The sequence below is a fragment of the Corvus kubaryi genome, unplaced genomic scaffold (assembly GCF_017639235.1).
Source record: "Corvus kubaryi isolate FWS band 111438036 unplaced genomic scaffold, C.kubaryi_AGA036_p1.0 37189, whole genome shotgun sequence".
Taxonomy (NCBI): Eukaryota; Metazoa; Chordata; class Aves; order Passeriformes; family Corvidae; genus Corvus; species Corvus kubaryi.
The window spans coordinates 485,808-501,416 of NW_024581054.1; the positions used below are offsets into that span (position 1 = coordinate 485,808).

At 52.0% G+C, this 15,609-nt stretch overlaps 2 protein-coding genes across 10 annotated transcripts in view; both read right to left on the bottom strand.

The window, feature by feature from the left end:
* The window catches only part of LOC121661714 (RAP1 GTPase activating protein), an 8,436-nt gene extending 8,038 nt beyond the window's left edge, over positions 1 to 398 (bottom strand). For 2 of the 5 annotated variants that reach the window (XM_042022193.1, XM_042022188.1), the window contains exon 1: positions 301 to 398. The gene's annotated coding sequence lies outside the window, so the exon portion shown is untranslated. The other 3 variants (XM_042022190.1, XM_042022189.1, XM_042022191.1) reach the window with 3 other exon arrangements.
* Positions 399 to 1,375: 977 nt separating this feature from the next.
* Positions 1,376 to 15,609, bottom strand: part of USP48 (ubiquitin specific peptidase 48) — a 30,373-nt gene continuing 16,139 nt past the window's right edge. For 2 of the 5 annotated variants that reach the window (XM_042022173.1, XM_042022175.1), the window contains 14 exons: positions 15,474 to 15,604; positions 14,096 to 14,167; positions 11,164 to 11,288; positions 10,887 to 11,009; positions 8,968 to 9,029; positions 8,392 to 8,502; positions 7,637 to 7,767; positions 6,870 to 6,976; positions 4,934 to 5,038; positions 4,362 to 4,517; positions 4,070 to 4,195; positions 3,238 to 3,286; positions 3,065 to 3,091; positions 1,376 to 2,968 (listed from right to left, as the gene is read on the bottom strand). In XM_042022173.1, the coding sequence (XP_041878107.1) occupies positions 2,946 to 2,968; positions 3,065 to 3,091; positions 3,238 to 3,286; positions 4,070 to 4,195; positions 4,362 to 4,517; positions 4,934 to 5,038; positions 6,870 to 6,976; positions 7,637 to 7,767; positions 8,392 to 8,502; positions 8,968 to 9,029; positions 10,887 to 11,009; positions 11,164 to 11,288; positions 14,096 to 14,167; positions 15,474 to 15,604 (1,348 nt within the window). In that variant the 3' untranslated portion in view covers positions 1,376 to 2,945. Of the gene's footprint in view, positions 2,969 to 3,064; positions 3,092 to 3,237; positions 3,287 to 4,069; positions 4,196 to 4,361; positions 4,518 to 4,933; positions 5,039 to 6,869; positions 6,977 to 7,636; positions 7,768 to 8,391; positions 8,503 to 8,967; positions 9,030 to 10,886; positions 11,010 to 11,163; positions 11,289 to 14,095; positions 14,168 to 15,473; positions 15,605 to 15,609 lie in introns of those variants that run through there. The other 3 variants (XM_042022174.1, XM_042022177.1, XM_042022176.1) reach the window with 3 other exon arrangements.

Below are 15,609 nucleotides of genomic sequence, written 5' to 3' on the forward strand. Positions count from 1 at the left end.
GGGGGGGGCAGGTTTTGTGGGGGGCGGGGGGGGGCAAGTTGTAGGGTGTAATTATGGAGGGGATATTTGGGGGAGACAGGCTGGGGGGCAATGGGGGACTCCTCCCGCCCTCCTTCCCCAACCCACGGCTTCTCCCCCAGGCCCGGAGCGTTCCCCCCCCCATCCCCTCCCCCGGTACCGGCAGCGGTGAAGGTCACGGGCGGACGGACCCCCCGGTGCTGCGGCGGGGATGGGGGGACATCCCGGGGCGGGGATCTCCGGGGGGACCGCGGTGCCCGGTCCCCGCGGGGCGGCACTTACCGGGGGCGGCGGGGCCGGGGCGGTCCCGGAGCGGGGCCGGTACCGAACGGAGCCGAGCGGGGCCCCGGCGCTCGCTGCCGCCGCGCAGCGTCACGTGCGGCGGGGCGGGGCGGCCCCTCCGGGGGCGGTGGGACCGGGCACCGGCACCGGGAACCGGGCACCGCACCAGAAAACGGCCACGGGCACCAGGAACAGACCCCCGGCCACGGGCACCGGGAAACGGCACCGGGAACTGGGGATCCCCCTCTCCATCCCTGATGTCACCCCGGGACCGCCTGAGTGTCCCCTCCCGCCCCGGCGCCCAGGTCCCCGCAGACCGGGGGACCCCCCAGACGTCTCCCCGTCCCCCCGAGAGCCATCGCCATCCCCCTGCCCGCGGTTGGCACTCGGGCACCTCTCTGCCCATCATCCGCATCTCCCCCCAAATTCGGCTCACTGGGCTCCCCCCCCGCCGCTCCCTGGGACCCCGAGCAGCCTCCCCCCTTCCCACCCATAACCCCCATCCCTGGTACCCTAGGAACCCCTCATCCCGAATTCCCCATTCCTGACACCAGAGTACCCCCCAACCTTAACCCTTCCCCTCTCACGCAGGGTGGCCCCCACCCCTGCAGCCCCCAGCCCCATTCCTGCCCCCTCCCATCCCTAGTGCCCAGCCCCAGGCCCCTTCTCCCCCCATCCCTCCCTAGCACCCGGGGGTCACCCAGCACCCCAAGGCCGCTCTCCTCCCCCACTTCCAGCACCCATTTCCCTCCCCCAAGGGCCCAGGGGGAGACCCCGGCTCGGGGGATGAGAAGGAGGGGCAGGGAGCCCCCGGGGACACACCAGGGTGGGGACAGGGGTGGATGTGACAGGGCCAGGGCCACCAAACGCAGTGCCCAAGCTCCAAAAAACCTCTTCCCCGTGCAGAGGAGGGGGGGATTCCTGCTCCAGCAGGGTCCCTCTTGCTCCCATCCCACCCCCCAGTGCCCACATGCCTTTTTGGGACAGCTCCAAGTGGGATTTATGGGATAATCATCTCCACCTTGCTCCAACACCCTTGGCCCACGTGTCTGCACTGTAACAAGGCTGCCACAGCTCCAATGACAACTTTAATCCGATAATATTTGCAAATAACAGACAAAACAGGAACGGGGCCTTGGCTCACACCTTGCACCTGCGTCCTCCATAGGATCTGGCGCTGCCGGAACTGCCGCAGCCCTGGAACACCCTCACGGCCCCACGGGATCCCTTCCCACAACAGTATAAGCTCAAGGAAGAGACTTTTTTATATATAACATTAAAAAAAATTAACAGCAACTTGAAAAGATGGAATTTCCAAGGAATATGTACACAAGCGAGTGCTTCAGGCTGGGAAGAAAAACCTCCTGTGGCTTCGGCGCATGGAATTAATCATGTCTGTACCTTGGGAAAGAATCCACGGGTTCAAACTGCCCCAAAAAATCCCTTCTTAGGAACTTCAGAGCCCCTCAAATGCTGCTGCTTCACCCCCAAACCCAGCAGGGACAAGGGAGGAGGGGGCTGGGCAAAGAGCAGCTGGAATTCTTCGCATAAAACCATGGAAATAAAACACTGGAAATCAAAACTGGTGGGGTTTTGGGGATGGAATTTGTGGCCCCCCACCCTCTTCTTGCACCCCAAAATTCCTGCAAACCTTGAAAAAATAAAACTGATGTGATCTCTGCATTGAACTTTTCCACGGAAACAAACGAAAAGGCTGGAAAGGAAGAGGATCTCTATTAAAGAGATCCCTCGGAGCGCCCAGTATGGATCAGTTTGGAAGTGGGATACTATTTCCTGCTAAATATTAATGGAGAGAAAACTTTGCTGGGAGATGTCAGGAAAAAAAAATTAAAAAATTAGTGCATTGCTGAAAAATGAGGAGAGAGGGGTAAGAAAATCTTCCCATGGGAAAATGGCACCCACCCACACCCCCTCAGCGGCTCCGGCTGCCCCGAGCCAGGAACACTCCCAGCAGCGTCAGACTGGGGGAAAATGTTCTCCAGAGTCATTAAAATACCCCAAACTTCTAAAAAAAACCCACAGTTCCCAGAGCTCAGGTGGTTATTGGATCATCCAAGGTGTGGAAGTGACGGCAGAGGGGTGCGGAGAGGGGGCGTCTCCCAGCCCCTGGGAGGGTCTGGGAGGCAGATCCCAGCTTCCATTTTGGGTTAAATAAATGAAGTTTTGTTGTCTGAAAGCACTAGACATTCCTCACCAAGTCACAATCCCTGTACTTCCATGCTGGACTGAAAGCGTAAGAGTGGATCAGAGACGGGATTATCCTAAAGAGTTCCTGGAGAATGATCAGGATGGGCTGGATCTACTGGATCTCGACCCTCTGCAGCTGGTCCAGGGGACACACGAGGCCACCCCTCGTCCTAAACACTCCAACTGCTGCTCAACTTCCCAACCTTCCTGTTCCTTATTAAATAAACCCGGGAACGTTGTCCTGAAGCCGGATGTCCTTCAGTGCAATCTGCTTTGACATAAGGCATTTGTTTTGTTTTTTGGGGAGCAAATGTCTCACGATGGATTTTTGCCTTCTGGAAGAGTCAAAAAGTACTGCATCCACCTGCTTTTACTCTTTTAATGCCCTACCATGTGACAAATCCTCTTCCCTTCTGGTTGCTCCTCTTGGAAAACCATCAGTGGCCAAGTAAACCAGTCCCTGGGAAGGAGAGACACCACCAGGAGATGAGGAGGGAGACGGGATGGGGTGGGATCCATGTGAGGGGTGCAAAGGGGGGAAAACACCTGGACTCACCTTTGAATCCTTCTTCAGGCATACAAACTGGGATGGAGAGGGAAGGGAGGCGTTAGAAGTCGCTCTGAGCGTCCCGCAGCCGGTGACGCAGGAGCGTCACAATCCCCATTTTACACCTTCCCAACCCAAATCCTCTGCCGGCAGCCCCAGCCCAGCCCGTCCCCGCCTCTCACCTTGCATAACGTCGTCCATGGCCGCGTAGTCCGCGATGGGCTCGTCGGCCTGGGGAAGACAGGGGAGCAGGGAATTAACGAGCACACGGATCCGCAGGATCCTGCTCAGGCCAGGAGCAGGGAATGGGGCTCTTGGGAGCGGGACCTCGATGGCAGGACTCACTCCCTGATTTAGCCATGTTTTGGTACCCACAGAGCTCAGCAGCCAAATGAGCTACAAAGGGCTCTTGGAAATAAAAAACCAGGGGGTTTTCTCCTCCACAACGAAGATAAAAAGGATTTACCTCCTCCAAAATAAATAAAATCAAGGATATTCCTCCTCCAAAACAAAACCAATGAGGATTTTCCTTCCCTAACACAAAAAAAAAAATTAAGGCTTTTCCCCCTCCAAAACAAAACAAAAAACAAAAGGATAGTCCCTTCCAAACAAAAAATTAAGGATCTTCCTCCTCCAAAAAAACCCCCAAAACAAAGAAACCACCGAGCACCTAAGGATATTCCCTCTCTGAAACAAAATCAAGGATTTTCCTCCTCCAAAACAAAAAACAATGAGGACTTTGGTCCCCAACACAAAATCATTAAGAATTTTCTTCCTCCAAAACAAAACCCCAAGAAGTATTTTCCTCCTCCAAACAAGCAAACAAACAAACAAACAACAAACAAACAAAATTAAGGATTTTCCTTCCCTAAATCAAAAAAATTACAGATTTTTTTTAATAAGCAGCTGCACGAGGAGCTCGTTCCATTTGTCCCCATTTCCACACACACCACCACACCCTCCTCGTGGCTCTCACTGATCCCACGGCGCTCCCGAATCCCACCCCGCCGTTACCTTGAGCAGGATGACGGACTCGGGGATGACCCCGAGGCTGCCCAGCGTGGCCGTGTCATCGCTCAGGATCTTCCCGTCCAGGGACAGGTTCTGGTCGAAGGGGGCCACGGAGAAGGCGTGCATGATCTGGGGGCACACGGACACCTCATCCCGGGATCGCGGCATTCCCACCCCAGCACCCCCTGGCACCCCTTCCCACCTCCTGGGGGGTCAGACCCTCCCCTCCCCCTGCACCCCCACACTCTTCATTTTATGTTTTCTTCCTCATTCCTGGAAGCAGAGCTGGCCTCACCTGGATTTTCAGCTCTTTCAGGGTCTGGTTGGCTGACACAAGCAGCGCTTTCTCCCCCCGGACCTTCCGGTGCCGCGTGCTCCTCCTGATTCCCTGTTTTTGGTAAGTGATGTAGCTCTGGTGGGAGAGCTTCTGGCGTTTCGCGCCACCGTTGGCCTGGAGACGAGGCAGAAAGTGAGGAGATAGAGTTGTTTAGGGATAAACACAACTTTCCCAGATCTCAGAAAGGGTTTTGGGTGAGTTGGTCGTGCAAGGGAAGGCAGGGAACGATGGAAAACCCTTTGGAAAGCCAATTGAAGCATGCAAGTGTGGAGGCAACCAAAGGATTTGCCTTCAGACCTCAGCTCCTAGTCCTAACACCAGTGTGGGGCAGATTCCCACACGCACACGAATCCCTGTCCATATCTAATCTCTCCAAAACCCAGCACTGTGTGGTTTGACCATTCAAATGACAATTTAAGACACTCTTCTGCTGCCAGTGAGATGCACAGGAGGAGGGTGGTGATCCCATCATGCTGACTCAGGAGGATAATACAAAAATCAAGGAATCTGATGGGATTTTTCATCTCTACCTGGTTAAAATCGGGGTCTTGCTCCCCCTCTGGCTTGTTTTCCTCCCTTTCCTCTTCAGCTTCCGAGCTGCTCACGTTCAGCTCCGGAGCCACGTCCTTCATTACCTGGAGTCATAAAAATCATTCTCCATAACCAACAGCATTCACCCGGCCTGTCCCACCACGGCAAACAGCTCCCAGAGACCTCCAGGTGCCACCTCCATCCAGGGAGCCCAGGAACAGCCCCAGGAGCTGCTCCGTGAGCTCTGCAAAGGCTCCTCCACCCTCCCCACCTCGGTGGAACCTCGTGGGATTCAGCTCAGGAATCCCCCTCTGTGGAGCTGCAGGTGCTTCCTGCCCTCCTCTCCAGGCAAAGTCTCCTGAGCCCTGGACTGATTCCTTTCCCTTCAGCTGCTTCATCTAAGGGTGTTGCAAAAGCCTCAACATCGAGAAAGTATGCTCCCTGAGTTAAGACATTCCTGTGTCCCTGCAGCAGCCTGGCAGGGACACTCAGCACCATCACTTATGGGGCTGGAGGCTGTAACTAAATTAAATCTAAATAATTTACACAAATACAAAAACAAAAAGGTTGTTCAGGTCGGTGAAAGGCACTCCAGGCACAGATTTGCCTGGATGCAAATTCCCAGCTCTGCTGTGGCTGGAGCTGGGCTTTGCAGGAGCCCAGGAGCTCTGGATGCCAAGAGCTCTCCTCTCCATCGTGTATTTACAATGAATAACGCAATTCCAGCTCCCAAACATTCCCCAGAGCCCTCTGAACTCCAGCAGTGCCACCCTACAATGATTTTATCCAGATGAGGCTTCCCTCTGCAGCATCACCCCCCAAGGAGGAGCCAGGTGGTGCAGAGGAGACAGGAAAAGGGTGAGGGGCTGGAAACACTCCCTGATTTTGCAAAGCCCAGCACGAAGGGCACAGTGGCTCCCAGTCCTGCAGACAGTGATCCTGGCCAGCATTCCTGCTGCTTCCCATCCTGCCCAGGCTGCCCTGCTACTGGGGGATCTCGTGGGCACGTTCTCACCCCCTCTCTCCAGCTCCAGCTGCTCCACAAAGAATAGCTCCCTGTATTTTTGCCAGCCCCACGTGTGAGCACAGTCCTGTCCAGTGCCAGAAAAACACAACACCCAACCCTCTCCTGCACCAGAGCCAAGAGGGATTCAGGCTGGGGATTCAGGCCGAAAGCCTGTGGCTGATGGCTCCAGACGGTGCTGCGTGATCCACATCTCACAACCAAGGCAGGAACCCATCCAGCCTCCAGCTCCCCTCAGTTCCCCAGGCTCCAGCGCCTCTCTGGGACTGGCAGGGAGGTGGAAATCAAGGAAAGACCAAAAAAACCCACCCCACACTGCAAAAGTGCAGGGATCGTCTTCATCCGAGCTCGCCCACCCTTGGATCCCTCCTTAAGAGCCCTAAGCGGGGAGGTTTACCAGAAGCAGCTTTTGGGTACTTGGAAAACCAGTTCTAGAGCTGATCCTGACACTTAAGATCAGTAAAAACAAAATTCACAGCTTCAGGGTATCCTGAAAACCATCTCCAAGTTCACTGTCTCACCAGTGCCGAGGGGAAGAGCTCATTTTTATCCAGCAATAAAAATGTCACTTGAGCAAGAAGAAAGGAAATGACAAATACTGGAGGGGGAGGAGAGCAAGTAGAGCCTGGGAACACAGCTAAGACAGAGAAAACAGCTGGGAGCATCCCTGAAAACACAAAGGGTTTGGTTTGGCAAAAGAAAGCCTCAAGGAGATGGAATTTTCAGAGCCAGCATGTCCCAGTTTGCTGGTTTTGCCAAAGCTGCAGAGCCAGGGGATTTCTGCCCTCACCACCACCACGGACCAGCAGGATCCCCACCCATCCTGGGGACATGGGAGCTGTGACAGCCCCCTTGGGGCATTCCTGGGGCTCCTGGAGCCAGGCTGAGCAGGGATGGAGGGTAGTCCCTACCTTTTTGTTATCCACCACTTTGTGGATGTAGATGGTGGCCTGGGTGTATTCGCGCAGGTCCCGCTGCTGCTGGCACAGGAGCCCTTCCCGGCACTCGGGGCACAGTTCTGGGGAAACACCATGGGAGAAAACATTTCATTGCTCCAGCTCCTCAGAGGGCCCCAGTACAGGGCCTCTCACTGCTAACCCAGAGTGAATCACATCAAATCCCAGAGTTATTTGGGTTGGAAGAGACCTTTAGGATCTCATCCCACTCCTTGCCATGGGCAGGGACACCTTCCACTGTCCCAGGTTGCTCCAAGCCTTGGACACTTTTAGGGATGGGGCAGCCACAGCTTCTCTGGGCACCCTGCGCCAGGGCCTCACCATCCTCCCAGCCAAGAATTTCTCCCCAATACCCCATCCATCCCTGACCTCTGGCAGTGGGAAGCCATTCCCCCTCATCCTGTCCCTCCATCCCTTGCCCCATGTCCCTTTCCAACTCTCCTGGAGCCCCTTCAGGCCCCTGAAGGGGCTCTGAGGTCTCCCTGGAGCCTTCTCTTCTCCAGGTGAGCACCCCCAGCTCTCCCAGCCTGGCTCCAGAGGGGCTCCAGCCCATGGAGCATCTCTGTGACCTCCTCTGGACTTGCTCCAGCAGCTCCATATCCTTCCTGTGCTGGAGACTCCAGAGTTGGACACAGCATTGCAGGGAGGGATCTGCCAAGCTCTGTGTTTCCCACCGATCCCCTTTGACTGAAGTTTTTATCCCCAGGAGCAGAGTCACTCACGGGGCTCGGAGGAGTAGTGGGCGCTCTCGGGGTCGGCCCCGGCTGCCTGTGTCCGGGTGATTTTGATGACGTGATCCACAACGAAGAGTTTTTGGATCCTCTCCCACTCGCTGGGCCATATCAGAGCTATACTGTGCAAAGGAACAGGCAGGTGCTTTATGACATGGAAAAGCCAAGCCCTAAGCTCCCAACAAACCTTCCCTCTTTGGCTTGTGGGTCTGTCAACGAAAGAAAAACTGCAAAATCCATCTAAAACCCAGCTCCATGGGAGGGCCTGTACACCCAGATAACAGCAGCCTGCGATTAGCGACGCTGCTGTGCTCCCGCCATGCCGGAGGGAGGGATGGAGGAGGAAAGGAGAGGAAGATTTCCTACTTTTAGTGCTGCATCACTGCAGAAGCAAGGCTGTGGAGCATGAAGTCCAGCCCTGCAGCCAATGCTCCGGGGGGGAAGGCTCACGAAAAGCAAATTGTAAGGGAGCAGGATGTTTCTGCATCCCGGCCAAACCCAGGGTGGTTATTGTCAGGAACAAATCAAGCTGAAGGAAGCTCTTTTTTCCTGATCCAGCATCCTTGGACAGTTAAGGTCTTGCCTTGCAGGAAGGCTGAGGTGGCTCTGAGAAAGCCTTGGTGTTAATTTTGAGGGAAAGGATTCACTCCTCATCTTGCTGCAGCTCAGCAGCCAAGAACATTCCTTTGGGAATGTTCTCCCAAAGCTCCTGGCAAAAGGAAAGTGTGTGAAGGGAAGAAACTCACTGTTTGGAGTCTTCTTTGGTCATGGAAGCAAAGGTGAACATGAGCCCCCCGTGGGGACAGAGCAGGATGCTGTTTGCTATGGAGGACACGGGGCTGCAGCGTGTCGGCCTCCTGCAGAAGGGCAGAAGTTGGGAGAGCTGGACCAGGTTATCCCACCAAAACCCCCACAGTTCTTCAGGAAGCCAGGAAGAAATCACAGGTGAGTATTTACACAAGGCATTCCAACAAGGAATAGTAACTGCTCGTGATGAGGAAATCAGATCTGCGTTCCTCTGCAGTGCAGAGTGACTCTGTCCAGCAGATTTCCATCTCCAGCCTGAGCGGTGACCTTTGGGATACAGCTCCAGACAGATGAAAAAACTAATCAGGTTACCAGCTAATCCGACCATCTGGTTAACACACAGCAAACAAGGAAATTCAGTGTCTTAAAATTGATACAAGTCCTGCAAAAATCAGCTCCACTGCTTCCATGAGCTCACTGTGCTGGGAGTTGGAAGCAAAATATTATTTACAAAATATTATCTACAGCCTCCAAAATAAGGGGTAAAAAGCACCAAAACCCTCCAGCCAAGTTACCTGACAAATTTCCTCCATTCTTCTACAAAGAACTGCGAAACAATATACAGCTCATCCGTCTCCTGGGGGAAAAGAGGAGGAAAAAGGATCTTTTTAATGAATCCAACAATGACTGTTCGGTTTTTCGGCAGCGCTCGCTCCCTCCAAGACCTTGGTGCTGCTTTACCATGACAACTCCGTCCAAGTGGGCTGTGAAAGCCAAGGAAAATAATTTGGGATCAGGTACTAAGCACTGCCATTGCTAATCTTGTGTTTATTATGAAGTTACTTGAGCTTTTGATCCAATTGCCTTTAATTCCCAGCGGGAAAGGGCATTTCCCTGGGGCAGCCAGGACTCCCCAGTGCTGCTTCTCCTGCTGGGTACTCGGGGTCTGAAGCTGCACTCCCAACAGGTGTGGGGTGAGACCACCCCAACATCCCTCAATTACTTCCAACATCAAAATCCACAAGTTTTTCCTTTTGGCAGCAGCAGGGATACAAAAGCACAGCTGAGCACTGAATGAGGCAGTGTTTTTGGGACAATCTGTGGTTTTTTGTCCCAATCTTCCTTTAAATTGTCCTGGACAAGAAATCACCCAGACCCCAAGAGCTGGGTGACAAATTTACTTCCACGCTCTCCTATATCCTCACCCCTTTCCCTAAGACAGATTTAAGGGCTTGCTCCATCTTTCTTCAGGAAAACTCAGCACACCTGAGGAATATATATATATACACATACATATATATAAACTTTTTAATTTCCCTTCATCTCTTGATTTCTGCTTGCTTTTTACTCTGCTTGTTTCTTCCCCAAACCTCAGCTGCTTTGGATCAGGAGAACTTAGAAAGCTTGAGGGGAAGAAGCTCAGCTCTTTTCTATGAGGCACCCTTGGGAAATTAAAAGGGAAAGAAGGATAAAAAGGGAAGAAGGATGTAGCCCTGCTGGTGGAGACCCTCCTATTTCTGACCCACAGTGATGAGTTCCAACTTTCCATCCTCCAGCTCCAAAAGCAAATCCAACCAGATACAACCTTAACCACCACTGGCAGGACCTGGAGCTCTCCAGCTCAGCACAAAAGGAAAACTCCTTTTAAACCCTTTTGGGTCTCCTTGGTTCTGAGCCACGGATCTGTGTTGCCTCAGTGTTTATTCCCAGCTGGAGCAGCGAGGGATGGAGGCAGACACCTGCCAAATCACCTTGGCAGGATTGCAGAGTCAATCATTAATCGGCACCACGAGACTCCCAGAAACCAAGGACTGGAGCCAACAGCTCGTTCTGGGCACCTCAAATCCCCAGGAATTCCTGGAGAAGCTGCTTGGAGAGGGTTTGCACAGCCATCACTGCTCTCTGGAGTGCTTCAGTATTTTGGGAAGCTCCCTGAGCTTTTGGGACACAGGACGATGCTGGAGCACACCTGAATTTTGCCCACCCAGCAGCAAAAGGTGGTGGTGGGGCAAAACCCAGGCGTGTTCCAGCATCCTCCTGCACGGGAAGGCTGATGGGGAGCGGTGGGAAGCGGCTGTGCCGTTTCTGTCCTTCCAGGGACGGATACAACCACGACAGCAACATTGTCACTGTTATCTCCCTGACTCCGGGCCAGCCACAGCTCCCTTGGCACGTCAGCCATTCCCGTGGCTCTTCAGGGCTTTGTGCCAGCACAGCTAATCCAGGGAAGTCACACCTCAGCACAACACACGTGAGAGCTCCGCTGGCACGGACTGAGCCAACGGTTATGGAGTGGTTTGGCTTGGGATCTCGTTCCTGCCATGGGCAAGGACACCTTCCACCATCCCAGGCGCTCCAAGGCCTGTCCAGCCTGGCCTTGGACACTGCCAGGGATCCAGGGACAGCCACAGCTTCTCTGGGCAGGAGAGGGATTAAAGCCAGTAAAAACCTCTCCCGAGGCTGGCTGCATTCCCTGACCCCCCTCCTTCCCTACCTGAGGCCAGCTACCCAGGCAAGGTCTGCATTTATCATGGAACAGGTTCTGGAGAGACGTCTTCTGCTCACTGGCCATCATCTTATGCAGAGCTTCATTTTCCTCCCCTTCACGCTCCAAAATCTGCAGGAGACAGTTAATTACAGCCCAGCCCCCGTTCCCAGCTGCTACTAAAGGTGACTTTATTCTCCTCCACGGCATAGGGTCGTGTTAAGAAGGAAAACCAGAAACACAACCAGTATTTACAGTCAACAAAAGGGGAGTATTTGGCAAATACCTTGCACTGGGAACAGCACTCTTTGTTATTTGGGAATTCAGGGGCTTTTGGAAAATATTGCTTGAGTTTCTCCCAGGCTTCCTTGGAAACCACCCTCCGCTCGTTTTCGGAGATGCACAGGTCACCTGCAGGGACAGAATCAAGGGAAAGGCTTTGATCACAACATGCTCAGGGATGTTTTGCAGCCCTTGATTGAAGAGATTACAAGGAATAAACGTGGGGAAGAAATCCACACATTCATCAGCCAACACCACGTCAGCAAAAACCAGCAAAGTCACCTTCAACTCGTCTGTGCTTCCTTTAGACAGAGAATAATAGTAATAATAATAATAATAATAATAATAATAATAGTAATTTCATTCATAAAAATACCCTTTAGATTTCCAAGATCATGGCCTAAGCAGCCGATCAAACACAAGTCAGGATGCTGGGAAAAGCCAGAGGGCACAGGGCTACTGGTTTCTGATTCTGGCTATCCACAGCTACATCCTCATGGTGACTCCATTTGCTGATAGCCCTGTGTCCCATGAAGCCAGGTGCTTTCCACATCCTTGAAAACCTCAAATTCCCACTGTAGAATCTCAATACAGTTCCATGTGCCCTATCCAAGCACCTGAAGATGTGTAAAGGGCAGATTTTGCACCCTAAACCTGCTCTAGGGAATAACTGGATGTGAAGATACCAAGCAAGATTTACCAGCTACCCCCCAGAACACTTACTTATCCATCAGGATTATTTATCCTGGTATCAGGATTATCTACCCCAATGCTCAGGCAGCTCCAAGACCCCAGCAAGGGTTTTCCAGGAGCCATTTGTGCCTGTGGTCTCAGGGATGGAAGCAGGAGGCACACTCAGCACTGGGACACCACTTGCACAGTGATGACACATGCTGGCCGGATAAACAAGGCTCGGAAAAACAGGAGAAGGCTGCGGGATCCGAGCAGCTGCCCACTTGCAGGGCTGATGGCGGTCAAGGGGAAAACACAACCACGTCTCCCTCCAAGACAGCAGCTGGGAAGTCCCTGTGCAGGCACAGGGAGAAACACGAGGTGCAGCCGTTGCGACACCGGGATGCGAACCGGATTTGGGAACATCCGTGCCTCAGTGGGACTGCAGCAGCAAGAGGGAAGGAAAACAGCAACTGTGGTGTCCAAAGGGCACAATCCCTTATTATCTGCTTTTCTATAGCCTGGAGAGCTGCAGAGAGAGGAGAGGCAGAGAAACTCCTTCCTCCCCACCCTCCGGCAGCTCTTTAACATGACAAGCAGCTCCTCAGGCCCACAGACTCGCTCCAGCTGAGACTGGAATTTGGCCAGCCCTGAAGAGGAAAAAATAGCAATGCTCCCCTCCTGCTTTTCCTCTAATAAACAAAGGTCGGGCCTTGCTGCAGCACTTGGCCTCTTGAGCTCCATCCAACAAGGCCCAGGATGCTGCCCAGAGCCAGCGAGGATGGGGGAAAAAAAAGGAGCTTGTACAAATAAGTGCCTTGACACCACATGATTAATGAAAACAGATTAATAGGGTGAGTGAAAGAGGTGGAAAAATCAGCTCTGAGTGTGCAGAGAACAAGTGTTTTGCCATCTGGAAGATGATCCCAACCACTGCTGACCCTGCTTCCCACTCCCACCATCCAGGGACATGTTTTGGGCATGGACATCAAAGAAGGCTTAACTTGGTATCTGGAAAAAATTATTCACTGTGCTCAGGCAGCTACTGGAGAGCGAGGAATTGCAAGCAAGGATGCAAAGGGAGCTGTGAAGGGAATGCCCGGGTGGCATTCCTGGAGGCCAGCCAGCCCTCCCAGATCCAGCACTGGCTTTTCCAGAGCCTACCATGGAGGCAGGAACCTCCTCCACCACAAAATTAAGGCTGCAGGAACAAGACTACAGATTTGCTGATCCACTCCAGAGTGAATTTTTCAAGGTGGAAAGGTTGTTTTCCATGAGTAATCAGAGGTTAACTCAAGACAACAAAACCTGCCCTGCCAGCAGCCCCCTTATTTAGTATTATTTATTCTGCTATGACCCCAAGTCACAGATCAACCAGCAATTTAACACCATACATTTTCCAAAGGCCTATTGGCCTATTTTTTGTCATGTCTGGCTCCATAAATGTTCCATCCCCACGCTCCATGCGTTTATTGAACAGCAGCAGCCTCGAGGCAATGCGAAATGCAGCATTCAAGGCTCTAAGTAACAGCTAAAATCGTGACAAAGTGCTTAAACACTGCTTGGAAATGAGATTTCTCAAGCCTTACTCCAGGTTCTTGATTAGCCCTGATGACAGGAGGTGTGTGGATAATTTATGTCGTTTTTCTTTCTCTTTAGAGATAAGATGGAGCATCCCTACAAACCGATGCCTACAAACAGCAGCTTAAGTAAAACTGGGTTTTATGGCTGGGAACACAAGCTTTAAAAAGTGAGATTTAAACAACAGGGTAGCCAAGGATGCAGCTAATGAGGCATCACTTGCAAAACAACTGATATGAGGTCAAAACCTTACGTAAACAGACACCAAAGCACAGCAGGTTGGGAAATCGATATCGGGAGTGGTCCTCCAGGTGCTGGGTGAGTGCTCCTGTTTTAATGTAAACCAGGAAACTAAATGGATACTCTCAGCTCCCACCTGGACCGATTTACACCACCTCTTTCTCTCTTACTGCTTTTAGAGCTTCCAAATGGCTGCAGAGCTTTGGTGCTGCCCATGCAGGAAGGGAAGCTCAGCATCTGACACCTCTGCCTGGCCAAGTCCTCACAGAGTCTGCCTGCAAGTAAAACTTCTGAGAGCAAAAAACACCAGGAAAATGAGAATTGAACACATTCGTGCAGTGATTCCTCAAGCTGGCCACAGCTGGAGCAAAGGCTACAAGGTTAATGTGTGCAGTAGTGGGCAACAAGGGAGATATTCAGCTCCATCCCCCGGAGAGACTCACCATGTGGGCAAACGATGTCTTCATTAAAATTTAACTCCTCTTCCTCCTCCCTCTTCTCTTCACTTGATTCATCTAATTAAGGAAAAAAAAAAAAACCACAAGAGGATTGCACAGAGTTCCTCTCCCAAGGAAAAAAAATCTTAGGGGAAAGGAGCACAGTCGCCTTTCAAATTACAGCAAAGCCTTCACCCAAGGGAAAATTTGGAAGGAGATTTGTTATTCTCCAATGTCTTGGCCTCCGGGCAGGCGGGATTACAGCCTCCAGGCCACGTAGGAGGGCTTTGAAGTGCATGGAGCACAAGCCAGGCCTTTGTGAGATTACAAAGGATGCATTTGTTAGGGCTGCAACACCGCAGGGGTTCCCTGCTCCCAGACATCTCCTGAGTTTAACCTAAACACAAGCCTAGGTAAGAGCAAAGGAAGCACAATTCCTGGCAAAAGCCCTGATCTAAACCAGATGCTGCCTCACAAACCGAGGGGGAGCCTGCCAGGGGGTTGACAAGCCTACATCAATCTCTAAATTAGTTAAAATCAAGCGTTGGCCACTGAATGGAGCATCATCAAGACAGTGACGTGTCAGCAAGAGCCTCTAACAAGCTGCCTAAGGAGAGACTTGGCTCGTGAGTACTTCAGATGCACTACTGGGAGCTGTAACCTGTTGTGAATCAGTAAACCCCGAAGAAGGTGGAGTGGTAACCCAGAAATACCCTTTTCTCCATGAGTGCTTCCCCTTCTCAGGGGGCTGAGGTGCCCTCCAGCCTTCCAGCCCAAGATCAATGCCCTGAACCATTGTTCCCACTTTAATTCCAACAAGCTTCTTACCCAGTTCAAAGAAGTGCAACAAAATAGAATTTTCAAACATTTAAAGAGCAGAAGGCAAATAAAACCTCCATCTATTCTCACGATATGGGCACAGAATGGAGTGCAATTCATGATTTTCATTCCCGGGCTGTGTTTTCTCAGTGCTGCTGCATCAGCTGTGCTGTTCTATCCCTCAACCTTCACAACAAACATCATCATCATCCCTTCTGCAAGGTAATTTTCACGTTTCTTCCTTTCCTGTGCTCTCTCATTCAGAGAAAAGTGGATGAAAAGATCATGTGTCTGGGGTGGTAATTTCACACAGCTTTGTAAAACCACTTATCGCCTCATCTCGCTCTCCAGCACAAAGATCACCCCGCAGTTTTCAAGCTTAGCAAAGAAAACGCTCCTTAAATTAAGGACTTTATTATTTGATTTATTATCCTTTCCTCCCTACTCGTACAAGGGGAACAAAACAGCTACAGAAACCTCTGACGTGTCTTTTGTTAGGAGGGATCAGGCAGAGCTGGTGGGTCTCTACAGCAGCAGAAATCAGGAGGAAATCAGGAGTAAATACCTTTGTTTTGTGCATTTCCATTCATTTTTCCATTACTGTGCTCTGCATCTTCATCTTGCTCGTTTAATTGTTCCAGAGCCAGCTGCCGCCAGCTCCTCAAGGATGCTTTTCCAACCCAAAACCCGTCATTCCTGCA